Below are 21,494 nucleotides of genomic sequence, written 5' to 3'. Positions count from 1 at the left end.
TCCAGGGATACTAATAAGAGTCTTGCTCAACTTGTCTTCCTCTGCCTGTATACAGTGTCAGTCCAAAATACAAAATGCATGAATCTCTGGGTGTGTGCGCACTTGAATGGGTTAAATGTAGAGCACAAATTTAGAGTATGGGACAGAATACTTGGCTACACGTCACTTTTCACTTTCAAATATATGTAAAATTATTGATTTTATATATTTAATATATGTTCATATTCAAAATCATCTGTAACACCATGATGTAGCCATCAGATGCTAATTAATCATATTCTAGAACTAATTAATCACAAATTAATTACACATCAATTTTAGCTGAGAATATACCCCCAAAAGACCATTTAAAACTTAAACATTGCATAAATAATGATAATAGATGGGCATTAATAGGTTTTTAAAATGATTTTTAATTGTGTTCATTCTCAACAGCTATTATAAAAATATGATGATACTAAACTTTTACATTTTACATACAGAGCAAAGTATACACAAATTGAGCAGGTATAAAATATTTATATTTAAAGGTGCTAAATTAAATGTGTCACAATACTGCATTTACATCAGGTATTACACTTTCATGGATTTGTAAGCTCTATTAGAAGGGACAATTATAACTTAATAACAGTTTGTTCATCACAACATAACATGGCTTCAGGAGATTTTGACTACAGTACATGAGTTGTATTGACTTTTTATATTGTTATGATACTTATTGAAGATTGGCAGTACAAATCTACTTAGTTTGTATGCAGCACAGAAGATCAGACACACTGAAAACATCTTAACATTTGCTGGAACGAAAGTGACCAGGTGTAAACATGCCCTTTGTCACATTGATATTAATGTTACAAATTAATACATAACATGAAAATGAATGCATATAGGAGTAAATTAATTAACTTAAACTCATAGTTCATTTATTTCACAAATCTAATCAATATTTGGACCAACCTACTAATTCTTTATGCTATCAAACATAAAAGTAGAGAAAACCAAGTAATAACACAGACAGCACTGTGGGAATTATATAGTTAACAACTCGTGACACAAATTCATTTCTATTCTTCTATTTGATCTTGTTGTTTGATTCCAGCTTTACTCTATCTAAAGATTCATCAACAAATACCAAACACTATTGAAGGAGGAACAGTTAACTGTATGATGCTTTTCATTCATTATCTGCTCCAGCTCAAAACAGTATTCATAAATAAATGTATTTCATAATATTTATAGATAAATTAAACCCCTTATCTTGTAAACAACATTCATATTGATATAGAGGAAGTATTTGTATTTGTTTACAAATATAAGTCTTTTACAGTCATTTTAGTCATTTAAGATCACATACAATCCTTCTTGTGTGTACTGTAAGTTATATGTAATGTTTATTACATTACACTTTTCATTTAATTTCCTTTTATTTCGTAATGTAAATCCAGTTACTGATCACATTAATAATCATCACAGATAATCAGTGGTGTGAAGTTTTCATTCTTCAGATACCCCAAACTAACAAATGGATAGAGTTTCTTATCAAAAGACTGATTAGTGAAAGAATACATAAGAGACATAGACTCCACGTCATAAAAAGTGATAAGACCCTTCTCATAATCTACAAACACACCGACTCTCTGAGAAATTACACTCATAGAAAGAGAGACACGTGGAGATTCATGAGCCCAATACTTCCCATTTTTCAGACCCACAGCCCAGTATCCATCCCCAGGACTCAGACTGATCGACCCCTTCCTGTTCACAGATTCTCTGGTCACTCCTAAATCCCACTCAGTTTGTCCCTTCACCTGCACCTCAAAGTAGAAACACCCCGAGGAGAATCCATCCTTCCCAAGAGCACCATGATATGCATTAAATCTCTCTTTTTGTGTTTCATTTCTATCCGATTCTTTTCTGTGTGCTTTTACAAGTTTCACTTGTTTCCCATCACAATACACAATGAGACGTCGGTGAGCCGTATCAGCATCCAAAATTACATTCACTGTGGAAAGCAATGAAAGTTTGCAGATAAGTTTATTATATATAAATAAATAAATATGCTTTTTCTGCTAGTGTGATATCGCTTTTGGCAAAACTGCATTTATGGAGTTGTTGCCCTGCATCATGTATATCAAGAGTCAGCTGTGTGAAATGTAAGATGAGGCCAGAGCCAATGTTAACTATGTTAAAATATTTTAATTGCATTACTTTTTCATAACTAATTAATTATGTTAAACTGACAGCCCTAATAAATATATTTCCACATTCATTTGAAATTCTCCTATAACATTCAATTCATCAACATTTTAATGTTTAATGTGAGTCCACACATACTGTATATACCTTTTGATCACATATCTTATGACAGTAAACGGTAACCTGTTTTATCAAACCCTATATACTGTATAAATGCATATCAATATACTTAGCAGTAAAAAACACTTAATTATATATTTTTCAGTGCGACAGGCTTTTATTTAGTTATCTCTTTAGTTTAAATGTATAGTTTTGTTATGCACATAGAAAATGTATTTGATTTTTTTTTTATGGTTTGAATTATTGATTACATTTATTCAGTGTATTATACCAATATCTGACATGATGATTAAAATTAATAATTATGTCAAAAAACATTAGTACTTTTTACTCACCCATGTATGTTCTTAAACGGCTCACTAAAAACAGAAAAAGTATAAAGTTATATAGCGTTCATAGCATAATCAGTAATGAGATCAGTCATTTTAACCAGCCCAAGAACAACAAAAACATCACACAGGACCAACAAACAAAGAAGTCTTTACATAGTTTACATATCTTAAAATATAATGTAGAAATATATTTTCCTTGGCCCACATCATCAGTGCTGGCCCCGTCCTATCCAAAGCAAGAGCACCCTAAAGTGATATCTAATTAATGTGAGATAACAAATTATGAGTTGTTGGGGCATATATTATTCAGAATATGCCCCTCTCTGATATCCACATTATTAGTGTAGCGTAGATACTCCTTCTCTTTAGAAAGTCAGGCAGTGGTGCTGAGTTGTAAGGCTCTCAGTGAGCCTCCTTGGCTAGCTGCCTCTGCAATTTGAATTATTGTTAGGCCTTTGTGGAGGGCTCCTCTCTTTCAACCTTACTACTATGTTAGTCCGTCCCCTTTCTGAAGGTAGGTAGCCTAGGTAGCCTGTTTAGTGCTCTGAATTTTATGTAGAGTTGTATGGCCCTTTGTAAGCTTCCTCCAGTTTTGAAAGCCTCTCTGTGAGTACTCCTGTTCTGCTGCACATAGATTGAGCTTGGAGGGTAGTGCTCTACTTCTAGAGAGTTGTTTTGCAGAGTATTCTGCTTCTTGGAGCTCCATGCTTCAGCCATGCCAGGTTGTTAGGCCCTTGATGGTCCTTCATAATAAGGGAAGCCTAATTTTGAACTTGCCAGTGCTCCCCTTGCTCAGGGGGTCACCTGTGAGTATGCCACTCCCTAAGGGGATGAATAAGAGTCATAAATAAGATACACAAGTACTCCCCCAGCTTTAGAGTGTCATTATGTTGAGTACTTGCTCCCAAGACCTCTGTTCTGCATGTTGAGCATTCTTAGTACTCCTCTGACTCTAGACAGTCATTATGCTGAGCACCCTTAGAGCTCTGTGCTGCAGTGAGGTCAGGTTGTTAGGCACCTTGTGATCCTCTTTTATGGTATGTTTTCCTTTATGGAACGTATTTAGAGTATTCCGCTTCTAAGAGCTTCTTCAGCCATGCCAGGATGTTAGGTCTTTGATGGGCCTCTTTTATGCCCTTATGGTTGAGCTTAGCAGTGCTCACCTCGGCTCTGAGGGTTGTCTGACAATACACTGATCCCTAAGATCCGCCCTCATGGTTGTGCTTGGCAATGCACCCCTCACTTCAGAGGCTTCTCTATGAATACATCACTCACTGAGGTGGTGAGCATAACAGTATTCCCCTCGCTTTAGGGGGTCGATATCTGAATACTTGATCCCTGCTTGTCATGTCACAAACAGTAGCCATGATAGTACTGTATGACTAATATAGGCCTACTGGTTTTATTCAATTTTTTCATTTTTTTTTTATTTGACATATTCCCAAACTTGTTAATTTTATCATGAAATATCTTCATTCTTGAATATGAGTAAATAAATGAATTTAGTAGTCTAAGTGTAATCTATTATCTATGCATAAAACCCGTCTTTTTACTTAAGTACTTTACTTATGGGTGTCATGTAATCAAATACATATATATGTTTGATTTTGATGTATCATTTAGACATTTAAATTTTATTAAAATTTTGTAATTTACTAATTCTAACACTTTCATTATACAGAAAGTAAGCCAAGAATATTTACATTATCAAATACAATTTTCATTGTCAAAAACTCCTGTCTGCCTATAATCAAAGAAGCTGTCTACACTGTGAAATTAAGGATGTAAGTTCTTTAGGGTATGTAGCTCAGATTTTTGGGTAAAGGGGATAGTGTCACTGACTGCTACGTCAGATGGGTTACTATGACGTTTATCCTGTGGAGCTGATGCTTACTGCTTGCCTTCAGAGATTATGGCATGCATTCCCCTCAGCAAGGCAGTGTGGGTATTTCATTCACCATAGTGACTACTAGTGGATTCATTTTACTCATGTAACCATGGTTCCCTGAGAGGGAAAGAGACTCTGCATCCCTTTGCCATGCCTCAGTGATACCTGTTTCATCTCCTTCAGACAATGGTCACACTGGAAGTAACATCATAAGCTGTTGCCAGACAATGTTTTTATTGTGTATAGACATGTGCTTCAGATGTCGGTCATGCTGGAAGCCTTCCCCATAGTAACCACTAGAGGACGCAGTGTATCGTTCCCTCTCAGGGAACTATGGTTCTCTTTCAGTTGGTCACTCTCTACGTCATGTCGGATGATAAAAAAATTGGGATCTCACTTAGAAAGACCAATCTACTTCAAGTGTAAACTAAACGAGCCCATGCACACTTGCATGTGATTATTGCGTCCAGCTGCCACTGATCACAGCGTGAGAATAAGAAGGCAGCAGGTGTACCCCATATTCAGCTTTCTGTTCCTGATCTCCTGTTTTGAGTCTGCAAGATGAGTCAAGCACGCTCTTCGAGGGCTCTTGTGTTGGTGGTACGGCGCTTTAGCAGCGGTAGTTTTCCCATGTCGAGTGGGTTGCACACAGCAGGGTGCACTATACACTACAGTATGTGTGTACCAGGCAGCCATGTCCCCTGTGCTCTTCATCACACTAAAATAGCAATTTCTCATAAAAGAGCATTCACGGTTGGAAAGTCTTTTAAGGACGTGTCTTTTTAAAGATTCCTTTCCATCCATGCGTTTCTAGATCCGGTCGTTACCTGGGGGCAAGTGATGGTCATGATCGCTGCCTCACCTGTCTGGGCATTAAGCACACTGAGGTGGTTTCCGCTTACAAATCATGCTCCCATTGTGGGAGGATGATCATCTCAGAGTTGCGGACCAGACTACAGTTTGCGTTCGAAGGATTGGAATATCAGGACAAGGTCCTGCCCTTCGGGCTGTTCCTATCTGCCCATGTCTTCACAAAAGTTACGGAGGTGGCCCTGGTTCCTCTGAGAGAACAGGGCATTCGCATTCTCAACCACTGGCTCATACTCGCTCAATCTCAGGATCAGTTGTGCGAATAAAGGAACTTGGTGCTCTCACGCTGGGAAAAGAGCAAACTCTCCCCGATGCAGAGGATCTCTTTTCTCGGGTATGGAGTTGGATTTGGTTGGAACTACATTCAAGAGCAGGATGAAACAATTTCAGAGGCTCTTGGGGCATATGGCAGCTGCAGCGGCAGTCACGCCATTGGGGCTGCTTCATATTATACCGCTTCAGCACTGGCTCCATGGCCGAGTCCCAAGGTGGGCGTGGCAAAGCGGCACTCACCGGGTCCAAGTTACATTGGCTAGTCCTCAAACCTTCTCTCCATGGTCAGACCTTGCATTTCTCCAGGCAGGAGTGCCCCTAGACCAGGTCAACAGGAATACTGTGGTCCACACAGATGCTTCAACCACTGGCTGGGGTGCATCGTACATTGTGCTTGCAGTTTCAGGGATTTGGACGACTGCAGAGGCACATCAACTGCCTCGAGTTGCTGGTGGTGCACCCTGCCTTGATCCATTTCAAAGGGCGCTTACAGGGCATGCATGTACTAGTCCGCACAGACAACAATGCAACTGTTCAGGGAACGAGGGTTATCATTGTTAACCGAGAAACATTACCTGAGATGTTGTAACAGGAATTTGTGAGATCGCGATGAGTGATGGATTTTTTGTGATTATAAAGGGGGGTTTATTTGCATTCTTTCTTGGCTATATATAATCCATTCTGAATTTCAGGTAAATTGTATTTTTGTTTTTCATGATGCTAAGATGACCAGTGGCCACATACATAAAATAACAAAATATTACCTTTGTTTTTATGAACAAACACAGCTATCAATATTCCAGCAATCATACTGAGCACAACAAAAACTGAAATTAGGATGACTGGTGTCCTCCAAGAAATAAACATATTACCTGTAAAACAAAACAGAAATTAAGCACATTGTGTAAATAAAATATTTCTGGTTCATAAAAATATATAATGCTTACATGAATATAATGCTGAATGGCATATACACAATAAAATGTGACCTGTCACGGAAACCAGTGACACAAGTCGGCAGCACAACTTTCGAGCAAAATGAGAAAGAAGCATTTTTTTTTTCAAAATTGGTGATTTTCTTCTTCGACAAGCCGGATGCTTATGAACAAGCGCTCACTGATTCTGAAGACGATCTGAGCGACGATGAAAGCGGCATAATAAGACTGTTTAATATCCCTAATCTACAACTGAGTGAAGATGACGACGAGGAAGAATGTATAGGACTGGTGTCAGACGAGTTGGACCGTAAGATATCAGAGGCTATATCGATAGCAACATTTGATGGGGATAAAGACAGATAAATGGGGAAAATCCGTGACTTTGACTGTAAATGCTACACGAGGAGAAAGGAATCCAGAAGCTTTCTCCAGACATTATGTACAACATACGGCTGGATTCTTTAGCTGCGGAAAAAGAGTGGCAGGGCATGCAAATTATTGGACATTTAGAGGCAAACAGACGCACAGTGCAAACTTTGGAGATGGTTACTTATTTCATTGAAGGCAACGAGATCTGCAAGAATACTTTTCTCTTTCTTATGGGGTGAGTTTCCATAAACATCAAAGTTTGTCGTTTTTTTTCATTCTAAGAACACATACACATTATCTCATGTTTAGTCCATGTTTAGACCTTATGTTAGTTACTTGCATTTACGCGTTATGTTAAGTGTTTCCCGCATGAGGTAATTTTTTGTTGCAAGTTGCCATGGTGTTCACAAAATATGACGAATAGAATATCAGACCTCTGTCATATGGCCAAAAATAAATGAAAAAAAAAGCTTTTTGCATAGTTGTCTTTGACACATGAAAACTGTAACAATGCATTTTACAAGGTAACACGATGTAACCTTGATCTCACTCGAAATGTGTGCCCACATTATCCTTTATTATTAATAGTATGTGGTCAAATTTTTCCCATTGTGTATAGTATGTGGTCAAATTTTTCCCATTGTGTCTGTCTTTGCTATGCATGCTATGCATGCAAGCATGCAGCTTTACAGGGGGGAGCTTTACAGGGGGTATGGCTTATGTAAATGAGATGTAATTAGATGTAAATGAGCCCTATTGTCACTCCCAGCAGTGAGAACAGGTGAGAACTGCACAATCTTTAGAGGCTATTTTCTGCTTTTTGAGGTTTTTTGAGTAACTACCTTCAAATGGCCACAACTTATCCAAATATTATCAGATTTCAATGTGTTACACATCGTTGGAAAGCTTGGAGACTACACTTTCGGAATCTGTGAATAACTCAAAATGCCCCAGAACCGACTTGTGTCCCTACTTTCCGTGATTGGTCACAAATGATTATATAACAATCTGTTAATGAACCTAATTCTGCTATTGTTATTAACTTCACATACTGTAATAGACTAAGGTAATGATCACTGAATCATTTTACTTCAACAAAATGAAAACATGACAAACAATAACATAAACAAAAGTGTCAGTTCTTACTTGAGCTGATAATCAGTGTCTCCAGCATGTGATGTCTCAGTTTGACTCTGCAGTGAATCTTGTCACTGTGATGTAAAGTGATAGCACGTTTTACACTGAATCCCTCTGTGTTTCCGTGTGTCTCTGTAGTTTCTGAATTTAAACTGACTCCTTCACTGTCCAGCCACTCAAGATCAGGTTCAGGATACCAGCCTTCAGATTCACACTGAAGATGAAGCCCTCCTGAATGATCAAACCCATCTACAGTGATCACTGGAGGACGACCTACAGCTACAGACCAACATCAACATCATTCAGTGAGTGAATTAAACAACATAATAAAAAATATTAGATCAGTTTAACTCAAAACCATTAATGAGATTACCCATACAAATACAATGGCTCAGATGATATCAACATGAATTAGTGCCTACAGTTTATAAACATGTTGAACTGATTTTGTCACCATCGTACTAGGGGCTTCTTCCCTCATCTTAACCTACATAAAACGCATCATGACACTTAAAAGTTAGCTTTCATTGGTTTACTCACCTTCAACTTTAACATTAACAGTGGTGTCATTGTTCCAGGATTTGGACTGAATAAAACACTTATAAAGTCCTTCATCAAATATTTGGACTGATGAGAGTTTGAGTGATGCGTTTCCTCTCTGTAGTTCTTGATGATTCAGTTTTGTTCTCCCTCTGTAGGTCTGAATCTGCTCTGTGTTTTTGTCTTCATGATCATCATAGAGATGAACTAGTAAGTCTTTCTGATCAGATCTAAACCACTCCACTCTCATGTCCACAACGCTGATGCTGGGTTTGACTGAACAGGGCAGAATCACATCTTCACCAGCTACAGCAAACACAGGATCTGCTGATCCCTCTAGCTTATACTGCTCTGTAAAAGAGAAAGAAAGTAGGTCTGTTGCATACAGGGTATCTGAAGAGTTTTAAAGTCAAATTTTATACCCTTTCAAGACTTGCTAAAGTAAAACGAATACCATACAGTCATTGTTATGAAAACAGGTTATGGTACCTTTAAGAAAGGTTCTGGTTAATGTTGTGTTTTCCCTTTAGCATGTGTTTTGCTGTAAGGAAAACGGGGACCAGTTGCTCTTTGCTGTTCTGAGTTTAATGTTAAGAGATTGCGATAGTAAAGTCTCTGATGTGCTAAACTCTGCCTGGACTCCATTTATTACATATTTGGCGACGAGGATAAACGATACAGTTCAGCTAACGATTCGTATGGGTTGGCGACAGTGAAGTAACCTGCACGGATTGATTATATTGAAAAAAATGGTGATGTTCGGAACTGTGGGGGAATTTGTGGAAGACGGTGGTGACTGGCTGGAGTATACGGATCGTTTGGAGCATTTATTCGCCGCGAATGAGATCACTGATGAAGATAAAAAGCGCTCTATCTTGTTAAGTGTCTGCGGAGCAAAAACGTACAAGCTCATGAGAAACTTAGCTACGCCGTGGAAGCCGAAAGATTTAATCGACCTGATCCGGAACCACCACAGCCCTAAACCTTCAGTGATTGTGCAGCGTTTCAAGTTCCACAGCCATTTTTGTAAGTCTGGTGACTCTATTGTAAAGTTTGTGGCCGAGCTTTGCCAGCTTTCTGAGCATTGCGAGTTTGGGGCCGTGCTGGTGGACATGCTGCGTGATCGCCTAGTGTGCGGGATTAATGAGGATGTAATTCAGCGTATGTTGCTGGGGGAAGCAACGCTTTCATTCACAAAGGCAATGGAGATGGCACAAGGTATGGAGTCGGCAGCATTACATGCCAAAGACATTCAGAAAGCAAACAGCAGTGCACAGAGTGATGTGTTTCAGGTGACTAAGGCTGCTAAAGGGAAAGCAGTAGAATGTTACAGATGTGGGAGAGCTCACTTTGCAACTTCTTGTAAATTCAAAGAGGCAGTGTGCCATAATTGTGGCAAGAAGGGACATTTGGCAAAGAAATGTAGGAGTAACAAATGGAAAGTCAAAAACTCCAAAGATGGGGGAAAACCTCACTCAAAGACACATCACATAGGGGAAGTTGAACAAGAGGAGACTTGTTCCTATTCAATGTTTAACTTGAGTGAATCTCGTTCAGACCCTCTTTATGCAACAAATCAAGTTAATGGAGCAAGTCTTAAGATGGAGATAGACACAGGAGCTTCGGCATCGATCATCAGTGAGGAAACTTATGGAAAGTTATGGATTAATGATCAGACACTGGCATTATGTGAGTCTTCCATTAAACTAAGAACCTATACTGGGGAGATTATTCCAGTAATGGGTGCTGTGAAAGTGAACATTGCTCATGGTAGTCAGAGAGCTGAAGCTCGGTTGCTCGTTGTCAAGGGAACAGGCCCGAGCCTGCTGGGGGCGAGATTGGCTCAGCAAAATTCAGTTAAACTGGGGTGATATTAGGCTCATAAAAGGGCTTGGTGCAAAGGATGTGATTGACAGGTACCAAGATGTGTTTAAGGACGAGCTGGGCACCCTGATGGGCACCACAGTGAGACTTTGCGTGGAGCCCAATGCTATTCCTCGTTTTTGTAAACCCCGGTCTGTCCCATATGCAATGAAGCATAAAGTCGAACAAGAACTTTAGAGGCTTCAGCAGCTTGGGATTATTGAGCCGATTCAGTTTTCTAATTGGGCAGCCCCAATTGTGCCCGTTCTGAAAGAGGATGGCACAGTCCGCATTTGTGGAGACTATAAACTGACAATTAATCAGGCAGCAAAACTGGAGACTTACCCTATTCCAAGAGTGGAAGACTTGTTCTCAAGGCTAGCGGGAGGCAAAACCTTCACTAAGTTTGACATGAGTCATGCCTATCAACAGTTGTTGCTAGATGAGGAGTCAAAGAAATACGTCATGGTCAACACTCACAAAGGGCTGTTTAAATATAACAGGCTGGTGTTTGGGGTGGCGTCTAGCCCGGCCATTTTTCAAAGGACAATGGAAAGCCTGTTGCAGGGAATTCCAAAAGTCAGGGCCATTAAAGAGGCCCCCAAACCGGGAAGTGTGTCGAGGATGTCAGAGCTTAAATCATTCCTGGGCATGGTAACATATTATGGGAAGTTCTTGCAGGACCGAATTACGCCACAGACTACTAAAGGTCTAGCACCCGCAGAGATTTTGCTGGGGCAGAAACCAAAATCTCATCTGGATTTGCTGCATCCAGACGTTGGGGAGAAAGTGAGAGTCCAGCAAGAGAAGCAGAAAGCTTGGCATGACAGGCATGCAAGAGAAAGGAGTTTCAGAGAGGGTGAGGCTGTCTTTGTCAGAAATTTTGCCAGAGGTCAGCGCTGGTTACCAGGATCAATAGTCAAAGAAAGTGGTCCTCGCTCGTGTGTGGTAAGACTGTCAGACGGGCGGGAGATCCGACGTCATCATGATCATCTGAGAAATCGGCACACGTCAGAGCAGTGGAGTTATTTCGAGCAAGCTGCTGGATTGGAAAACAAGGAGAGTTCTGAGTTGAAAGGAATGCTGGGCCCTCAGCAACTGCCATCCACACAGAGTTTGGAGGGGACGCTTGTGCAGGTTCCGGTGGAGACACCTTTGTCCCATGACAGTGTACCCACCCCACTTGGGGAAAGTGCAGAGACTGTTCGGAGATCAAAACGACAGAAGAAAGCACCTCAAAGGCTTAATTTGTAACTCATAGTGGGAATGAGAGTTAAATAGTCAGTACAGGGGTCTTAAAGAGGAAGTTTTTATTTAATTATGTTGAGTGGTTAATTTTCATGCTTTGGAGGGAGAGATGTTATGAAAACAGGTTATGGTACCTTTAAGAAAGGTTCTGGTTAATGTTGAGTTTTCCCTTTAGCGTGTGTTTTGCTGTAAGGAAAACGGGGACCAGTTGCTCTTTGCTGTTCTGAGTGTAATGTTAAGAGATTGCTATAGTAAAGTCTCTGATGTGCTAAACTATGCCTGGACTCCATTTATTACAGTCATGGCCAAAAATATTGACACCCTTGGTAAGTATAATCAAAGAAGTCTGTGAAAATTAATCTGCATTGTTAATCCTTTTGATCTTTAATTTAAAAAGAAAATCACAAGAATCTAACCTTTTATTAGATAATAATAATTTAAAATGGGGAGAAATATCATTATGAATAAATGTTTTTCTCTACATTTACCAAAATTAACGGCACCCTTTTATTCAATACGTTTTGAAACCATCTGTCACAACCACACCTGCTACACTCCCAGGATCGGACACTTACGCCACACCCACTCGTCCCCAGTCACCAGAATTCTAAACACCTGTGCATCATCACCAGCACCACACATAAAGCCACCAGTCACCATCACTCAGTGTCTGGTCTTGCACCGATCTCCTCACTACCTGATACGCCCTTCGTCTACCTACCTGATCTGCCTTACCCTCTTCATCCTCATCGGAATTCCCGCTACCATCGTCTTCGTCTGAGTCACCATCTGTACCACCATTCACCTAAAGGAAAGTTGTGTTGTCTCAGTGTCTTCCACGTGTCAAGATTCACCTGTGTCTGAAACCTCTGATTTAAATTAAATACTGTTTCACTGAATCCTCTGTGTCCTTGTCTGTGTCTGACAGAAGACCAGACCAAATGCAGAGCTCTCCAGATACAGGCGAGGACCGCACCGCGGATCCCTTCACCGAACTGGTTCACACTGTACGGTCCTCACTAATACAACAAACTCAACTTTCTGCACCGACTGTCAACAGTTCTGTCACCGCTACACCGCCGGTCACTTCTTCAGTTGCCCCTGCGAGTCCCATGGCCAAACCTGCGACATACAGCGGCACAGCGGAGGATTGCAGCGGGTTCCTACTACAGTGTTCCCTCTATATGGAATCCAACGCTCATTTATTCACCACTGAACGCAGTCGAGTCGCATTCATCATCAACCTGCTCTCAGGTAAAGCTCTTCACTGGGTTCAAGCTCTCTGGGACTCTAACTCCTCAGCTATCGGATCAGTCACAAATTTCTGTTCTCAGTTAAAATCCGTCTTTGGTCAACAAACTTCAGCATTATCTGTCCATGATCAACTATTTACAATTCGCCAACAGAGAGATGAATCCGTGAGTGATTATGCCGTACGCTTCCGTACACTCGCTTACATAAGCGGCTGGAATGAAACTGCCTTAATTACGGCATATCGCCACGGTTTGTGTGACAAAGTACAAGGGTTGATTGTGGTATATGAAGACTCACTGGGACTTGAGTGTCTAATCCAAAAATCCATTAGAGTTGCCCAGAGACTCACTGCCTGTCATCAGCTCACTCCCGCTGTACTTCCTCCGCCCGCTATACCATCTGTCGCTCCTCCAGCACCTGAGCCCATGCAAGTGGATTCTAACCACCTATCCACATCGGAACGCCAGCGGAGGATTAACACCGGGCTGTGCCTCTACTGTGGGGGAGATGGACACCTCTTACCATCCTGTCCAGTACGACTTCCATGCCCAGCGGTGAGTACCATCCATATTCCACCTCTAACTGCTCCTTTGACTAAAACCTGGGTTACTCTAAGACATCTCCATTCTTCCGTTTCAGTACAAGCCCTCATCGACTCCGGTTCGGCGGGGAACTTCATCAACCGGCAAACATTAACTCGTCTAAGTGCCAAACATCATCGAAGCCCCGTCGAACTCAAAATAACGACGATACAGGGAAAACCGCTGGGCAAGGGTCGTGTCCACTATTTCTCCCCCACAATCATCCTCCGCGTGGGACTCCTGCACGAGGAAAACATCACGTTCATGGTGCTGGAGGAATCCACTGCAGACATCATCCTGGGACGCCCCTGGCTAAATCAACACCAACCTCACATCCATTGGCCCACTGGTGAGATCCTGAAATGGGGACAATCCTGTCATCTTACCTGTATCACTCCCCCAGCTAAAATTCCCAAGGTCACTCCTCCCAGTAAGAAGTCATCCCTACCGGTCCAGTCCACATCAGTGGAAAGCCCCGACACTAAGGCTGATCATATCATCCCTCCTGAATATTGGGCGTTCCAGGATGTGTTCAGTAAGCGCTTGGCAACGAAACTTCCACCTCATAGGCCATGGGACTGCGCAATCGACCTCCTGCCTGGAGCAACCCTTCCTAAAGGACGAGTCTATCCACTGTCCATCCCGGAGCAGAAGGCCATGGAGGAGTACATACAGGAAGCCCTCGCTCAGGAGTTCATCCGACCATCTACTTCCCCTGCCGCTTCCAGCTTTTTCTTCGTGGCCAAGAAGGACGGAGGCTTGAGGCCGTGTATCGACTATCGCCACCTCAACTCCCAAACCATCAAATTCAGCTATCCTCTTCCCCTGGTCCCAGCAGCATTAGAACAACTACGTGGAGCCAAGATCTTCACAAAACTGTACTTGAGGAGCGCCTACAACTTAATCCGCATCCGGAAGGGGGACGAGTGGAAGACTGCTTTCATTACTCCTTCCGGGCACTATGAATACAGGGTCATGCCGTATGGGTTATCCAACAGTCCATCCGTCTTCCAAAATTACATGAATGAAGTCTTCAGAGAATACCTTAACCAGTTCGTAATTGTCTACATCGACGACATCCTCATCTACTCCACTTCCATGGAGTAACACATCCAACATGTCAGACTCGTACTCCGAAAACTCCGGGAACACCACCTCTACCTCAAATCTGAAAAATGTGAGTTCCACACGCCCTCAGTCCAGTTCCTGGGATACATCATCGACCCACAAGGCGTGAAGATGGACCAGGGGAAGGTGGACGCCATTACACACTGGCCTCAACCTGGTTCCATTAAAGAACTCCAACGCTTCCTGGGCTTTGCCAACTTCTATAGAAGATTCATCAAAGACTACAGTTTACTCAGCTCCCCTCTAACTTCTCTCCTCCGGAACCGGCTCAAGTCTCTGTCCTGGAACCCCGAAGCCACAGAAGCTTTCCACCTACTCAAGCAGGCCTTCAAGACTGCTCCGATCCTAGTCCACCCTGACCCCAAGCTACAGTTCATTGTGGAAGTGGACGCCTCATCAACCGGGGTCGGAGCAGTCCTATCCCACCGGCAGGGGGATCCTCCAAAACTCCATCCATGCGCCTTCTTCTCGAAGAAACTATTACCCCGGCTGAGCAGAATTATGACATCGGTAACTGTGAACTACTGGCCATCAAGCTGGCTCTGGAAGAATGGCTTCATTGGCTGGAGGGAGCCCAGTTCCCTTTCGAGGTAGTAACAGACCACCGGAACCTGGAATACCTCCGTGAAGCTAAGAGACTGAATCATCGCCAAGCCAGATGGGCCTTGTTCTTCACGAGATTCAACTTTAAGGTCACTTACCGTCCTGGCTCCCAGAACAATAGAGCCGATGCCCTCTCCCGTCTTCATCAAGCAGATCCTGAACCCGAATCTCCGGAACCAATCCTCCCTCCAGCCATGATTGTAAGTCCTATCCAATGGAATATTGATCATCTGACTGAACAAGAAAACCTTCAACACCCTGCTCCGCCAGGAGGTCCAGGAGGGAAACTCTTCGTCCCTCCTCAACATCGGATTACCCTCCTGGACTTAGCTCATACCTCTCCGGGATCTGGACATCCAGGCAGGAGGCGGACCCTCTCGCTCCTTCAACGCCTCTGCCCATTCCTGAACGTCCATGGACCCATATAGGTATAGATTTCATGACTGACCTCCCTCTTTCTCAAGGCTACACCTGTGTGCTGGTGGCAGTGCGGAGGCATAAGGAGCAAGCGGACGCTCGTCGAAGACCTACACCGCAATACCAACCTGGACAGCGAGTTTGGCTCTCGACGAGGGATATCCGCCTCCGGCTGCCCTGCCGTAAGCTGAGTCCCCGATACATCGGACCATTCACAAATGAACGGCAACTGAATGAAGTGACCTATAGACTCCAGCTACCTGCACAGTACCGCATCTCACCCTCATTCCATGTTTCACTCCTCAAACCCTTCACTGAACCTTTGTCTCCTCCATCCACAGAGCCTGGTGATGATGCCGTACCTCCTCCTCCAGCCATCGAAGAAGACAACGACATCTTCCGGGTTAGAGCTATCCTCGACTCTCGATGACGGGGTCCTCAATTGGAGTACCTTGTAGACTGGGAGAATTACGGCCCGGAGGAGCGTTGCTGGGTTAATCGTAACGACATCCTGGACCCCAGCCTTCTCACTGACTTTCACCGAGACCATCCAGACCGCCCCGCTCCCTGTGGCCGAGGTAGACCCCGTCGCCGTACAAGGTCCCAGCCGTCAGGAGCCGCCCGTGGAGGAGGGGGTACTGTCACAACCACACCTGCTACACTCCCAGGATCGGACACTTACGCCACACCCACTCGTCCCCAATCACCAGAATTCTAAACACCTGTGCATCATCACCAGCACCACACATAAAGCCACCAGTCACCATCACTCAGTATCTGGTCTTGCACCGATCTCCTCACTACCTGATACGCCCTTCGTCTACCTACCTGATCTGCCTTACCCTCTTCATCCTCATCGGAATTCCCGCTACCATCGTCTTCGTCTGAGTCACCATCTGTACCACCATTCACCTAAAGGAAAGTTGTGTTGTCTCAGTGTCTTCCACGTGTCAAGATTCACCTGTGTCTGAAACCTCTGATTTAAATTAAATACTGTTTCACTGAATCCTCTGTGTCCTCGTCTGTGTCTGACACCATCATTTGACAGTTTAACAGCTCTGAGTTTTCTCCTATAATGCCTGATGAGGTTAGAGAACACCTGACAAGAGATCAGAGACCATTCCTTCATCCAGAATCACTCCAGACCCTTTAGATTCCCATCTCCATGTTGTTGCTTCTCCTCTTCAGTTGACTGCACTCATTTTATGTAGGGTTCATGTCAGAGGACTACTCCCCCTCATTGTTGTAAAACTAAGGAGGTCTGGCCAGGTCACCCTGAGGGGCTTCCTGGTCAACAGGATATCCCTTCTTGCTGATGCATCGAGCAGGAAGTACAAGTAGCATGTGCAAGAATCTTCTTGTATAGTTCTGTCTCTGGCAGTGCTCCCCTCGCCTCAGAGGATTGTATTTTAGCTTTCCTCTCTCATTAAGTTGGGCACCTACTGCAATGCTTAGGAAGCTTTAAGTACACACGCTCAGCTCTACGTATGTACTTTCTGCAATCCATATGGTGGTTAGTGTGCACATTGAATACTTTGCACATTTTCTAAAATCTGTGGTAAGTGTGCACACAAGACTCTGTGCACTTTCTGAAATCCTGTATGGTAAGGTATGGTAAGGGTTACGCGCTCAGCTTCATTCCCTTTCTTCGAGTTGGTTAGACCTTGGTTCCTTGGGCTCCCCTCAACCAGTGTGTCTTTTATCAATACACTTCAAGCATCGCTTCCCTCAACATACAGGGCTATTGTGAGCATGGCACTTCCCCTTAAGCGCCCCAGTTCTCTCCCCTTCTGAGGAGTTGAATTCCTCTCTGCGTGGGCTGTTCTCATGGTAGTTTAGCAGTGCTCCCCTTTACCAAAAAGGGTTGACTATGAACTTGCTACTCTCTTCTTTAATTCAGAGTTCTCCTCTCATGTGAGAGATCTCTGTTTTTTCCCAGAGCACCTGGCAACCGATGGGATGCACCATTCAATCTAATGGAGTGCCACAACAGCCCCTTAGAACTGTATCTTAAAATCTATGTTATGGTAAGTGTGCACGTGAAGTCTTTGCATACTTTCTAAAATCAACACTGTGGTAAGTATGCATGCTAATTCTTTGCATTCTTTTCTGAAATCCTATATACTGAGGACTTTGCACAGTTGCTTCGTGCCCTCTCTTTAGTTGGTAAAAGCCCTGTTCATCTTGGGCGCCACTCCACCTATGTTTCCTCAGATGCCTGTCTAAACAGGGTGTTGCTACTAGGGATCTGTTGAGACAGTTCCTTCAGCAAGCTTACGCAAGAGCAAGCAGTAGTCCCTGTGTGACAGGAAAGACTTAGTATAAAATGCTAGGCTTTTGCCGTATCCCTTTAAAGGAATCTTTCTTGATTCCAAGCCTTGAGCTCAGGTAGGAACAGGTAAGTTGGATATGTAGCCTGGGCTTCTGGCCGTAAGGGATAATGTCACCGACAGCTGTCTAACATCCCAGGGGAAACTCCCATGGAAATGGTAAAGTTGGTACTTAGTGCTCATCATGGTTCTGGCCTGCACTCGCCTCAGCATGGTGGCGTGTGTATACTGTTCCCCATAAATACCCCTAGAGGATGCAGTTCAAAGTTCCCTTGAAAGGGAACGTCTAAAGTTACGATTGTAACTATGGTTCCCTGAGTGGGGAATGAGACAATGCGTCCTCTAACTTCCTGCCTTGCTTCGTACACAAACTTCAGACAAAGAAGTTAATGACTTGTTCTCCCGGTGCCTATTTATACTACAATCACACTGGTAGTGACGTCATGGGCTGTCGTCGGCCAACATGTTGTTGGTATTTTTTCAATGTAAGTTTCAGACACGTGTCACGACGAGGTGTTCCCCTTAGCGACCCCTAAAGGACACAGTGTCTCGTTCCCTACTCAGGGAACCATACTGTAGTTACATTCGTAACCTGAGACGTTTTGTGTCTTTTCCTCAATGTGTTAACTGAGTTGTTATGATCAAACCTATATGATTATCTACAAAAGAAGATAATAAATAACTGGACAGTTACAGTGTCTATCGAACTCAAAAAGGGACAAAAAGTTATAATAACAGTGCATAAATTAGATGTGTCAAGCCAGGTTTAATGTCACTGGCACTGGCAAGTCAAACCACCGTCACACACTGATCACAACAAATTTGGGCATCAGAGGTGGACGAAATACACAAATCAAGTATTTAAGTAAAAGTAAAGATAAGTAATATAAAATATTACTCAAGTAAAAGTAAAAGTCTCCTTTTTCAATTTTACTCGAGTGAAAGTACAAAAGTACAACATTCATTATGTACTGAAGTAAAAAAGTACTGATGTATAAATTTATTTAGCAATTTTATATAGGCTACTTAATTTAATGTTATATTAGCACAATTTTGTATAATCCTACTGCTCAAAATACCTGGGATTTTCCCAAAATAACCACTATTTGGAATAAAGATATATTTTTGTGGTTGATATGGAATACGTTGACGAGAGTAATGTTCACTGTGAAGCTTGCACTGCAATGTACCTGAGAGAAAACAGAGTTGACCATCTGATTTTCACCAGTAAGAAAAAAGAACATCACAGTTATATATGACAAGAGAATAAGGCTTGAAGAACATTTTAAGGAAAATATAATTAGATTTTAAGATTGTCTGTGGTGTAAAAACAAGCCTGCCCAAATGCCCCCAGAGGGCATCACTTCCCACTTTGATAATTATTGTAGTTACCATGTTCTGAACATCACATTCTTTCTTTTTCCCCTAGATATAATCTATTTAGGTGGTTGAATACAAATATTTGGACTTTATTTTTATTTTTTCTTTATCTAAAATAGAGACACTGATAATGATGTGTCTGCATTTAAGCATTTTAGTGGACTTAAATAGATCACCCTTTACAGCAGATTTAGTTAACAAAATTACAATAATTAATCCTAAAATTCAACATTAGTAACTTAATTTTAGCATCACTCCCGGTTCTTAATTGTGAATTCAGTTCACTGGAGACTCGCACTAAATGGTTCATTTAAATCAGTGAGTTGTCAACTCGAGAACAACAGCAATCAGATCATTCTAATTTGTCAATAAATCGTTTGGTGCAATTTGAGAACTTATTTAAAAGGTTCATTGAAAAGAATCAGTTCGATTATGAGTCAGAAACTGCCTCTGCGTGTCGGAGCACATTATATAAGGAGTAAAAAGTATGATCCTATGCTTCGGAATGTAGTGAAGTAAAAGTAAAAGTTACACAAAATAAAACTATACCCCAGTAAAGTACAGATACTTTAAAAATGTACTTAAAATATCCAAATCATGTCCATGAAACCGGCAGCAGAAAAACACAAGAGACACTCCTTTCCTAAAATTAGTTTTTCCTCATTCCACACGTTTCCATGCAAAGCAGCAAGATTTGTACTTGACTATGTATTATTATTTATAATTGCACAGCACTCTGGAAAACTGATTCGTCTCTGTCTCTCTCTCTCTTGATGAACTGATCAGTCAATTCAGTGGTGAAATATTTCGGAATAATGATCATCTTTGAAAACGTTGTATAAATGACTGCTTATCCTGCAACTTAGCCTAGTTATACATGCACATGATCTCTGCAGTTTCTAAAAGATAATGAAATAATTCCTATATCAGTTTTACATGTTGATTTATTTATTTGGTACGTAGCCTTGTAAAATATTGGATTGTTATATATTCCTCCTCCATTCTTTTACACATGAACACACACCTCATCTATTTAAAAGACAGCTCTTTAAAAGGAGTAAACCATTACCTGATCTTGAGCCTGTAATTCCACTAATAATCAGCAGCGTCAAACAAATGAACTTCATCTCTAAAGGACACAGATGCTTAAAGAAAATTATAAAAAGAGAAATCATATTATCAGAAACTCACAGAATGGTGTATTAGTATGCATGTGTTTGCCTCAGAATACTTACGTACATGCATATACACTTAACTACATTTCACTCACACACACACACACACACACACACACACACACACACAATCACTTTCTGTTACAGGAAAACCGGTTAAACCTGCAGAAATATGAAACCTACCCTATCAAACATGCCCAAACAGATTTACAGATGACTATTCATGTAACTTGAAAGAATTAGATCTATTATCTTGAAAACTTTTTTTTATTATTTTCTTCCCATTTCAAAAACATCATACCCTTTTACTTATTAACATTTACTCATAATTATATATTATTTAAACTTGATAAAATAATATATCTGACCTCAAGTCACTCTCATGCTAGACTTACTCATTTTCGGGTGTTTCTTGATTATGAATTATGATCATTGTCTTGAGTGTCTGAAAAAATTGTGTTGATATGAGAATTCATAAGAAGATCATAACTAATTACTGGCTTGGTTTTTACTTAATTACATCACTGAAAAACTGAAGTTATGACAAAAAAAAACAGTTCTTCAGAGAATATTATTTCTAATAGAATGTGTGGCAATTTAACAGCTACATTACTAAGTATTAATGAGCAAATTAGCAAAATTAATAGTTAATAGTTAGTTAATATTGAGAATTGGATCTTAAAATAAAGTGTGATCAAATGTAAAACAGTTGTAGTTTTGGATTTTATCCAGTGAAATGTTTTTTCTAGGCTTTAAAAAATCTTTTAAATGATCATAAATGAGTTCAATAATGAAAATCTAAATGTAAACAGAGCCACTTTAAAACAGAGCATCAGATATAGCCTACAAATT

The 21,494-nt window shown here is 41.5% G+C and overlaps 1 protein-coding gene across 3 annotated transcripts; it reads right to left on the bottom strand.

Annotated features, from left to right (window-relative positions):
• Positions 1-400: 400 nt before the first annotated feature.
• LOC113096142 (butyrophilin subfamily 1 member A1-like) lies at positions 401-20,777 on the bottom strand. 3 transcript variants are annotated; one of them, XM_026261590.1, is made up of 7 exons: positions 20,703-20,777; positions 20,537-20,612; positions 8,664-9,014; positions 8,133-8,402; positions 6,444-6,551; positions 2,652-2,675; positions 401-2,002 (listed from the first exon to the last, which is right to left on the bottom strand). In XM_026261590.1, exons 1-7 carry the CDS (start codon positions 20,706-20,708, stop codon positions 1,458-1,460), a joined length of 1,380 nt encoding a protein of 459 aa, XP_026117375.1. In that variant the 5' UTR covers positions 20,709-20,777; the 3' UTR covers positions 401-1,457. The 3 variants fall into 3 exon arrangements, with proteins under 3 accessions (XP_026117375.1, XP_026117376.1, XP_026117374.1); XM_026261591.1 differs by having other exon boundaries at positions 20,707-20,765; XM_026261589.1 differs by lacking the exon at positions 20,703-20,777 and having other exon boundaries at positions 20,537-20,688.
• Positions 20,778-21,494: the final 717 nt, after the last annotated feature.

Source organism: Carassius auratus, unplaced genomic scaffold (genome assembly GCF_003368295.1).
Source record: "Carassius auratus strain Wakin unplaced genomic scaffold, ASM336829v1 scaf_tig00215883, whole genome shotgun sequence".
Taxonomy (NCBI): Eukaryota; Metazoa; Chordata; class Actinopteri; order Cypriniformes; family Cyprinidae; genus Carassius; species Carassius auratus.
Note: the sequence above shows the minus strand (reverse complement) of the source record. Positions and strands in the feature narration are given on the sequence as shown.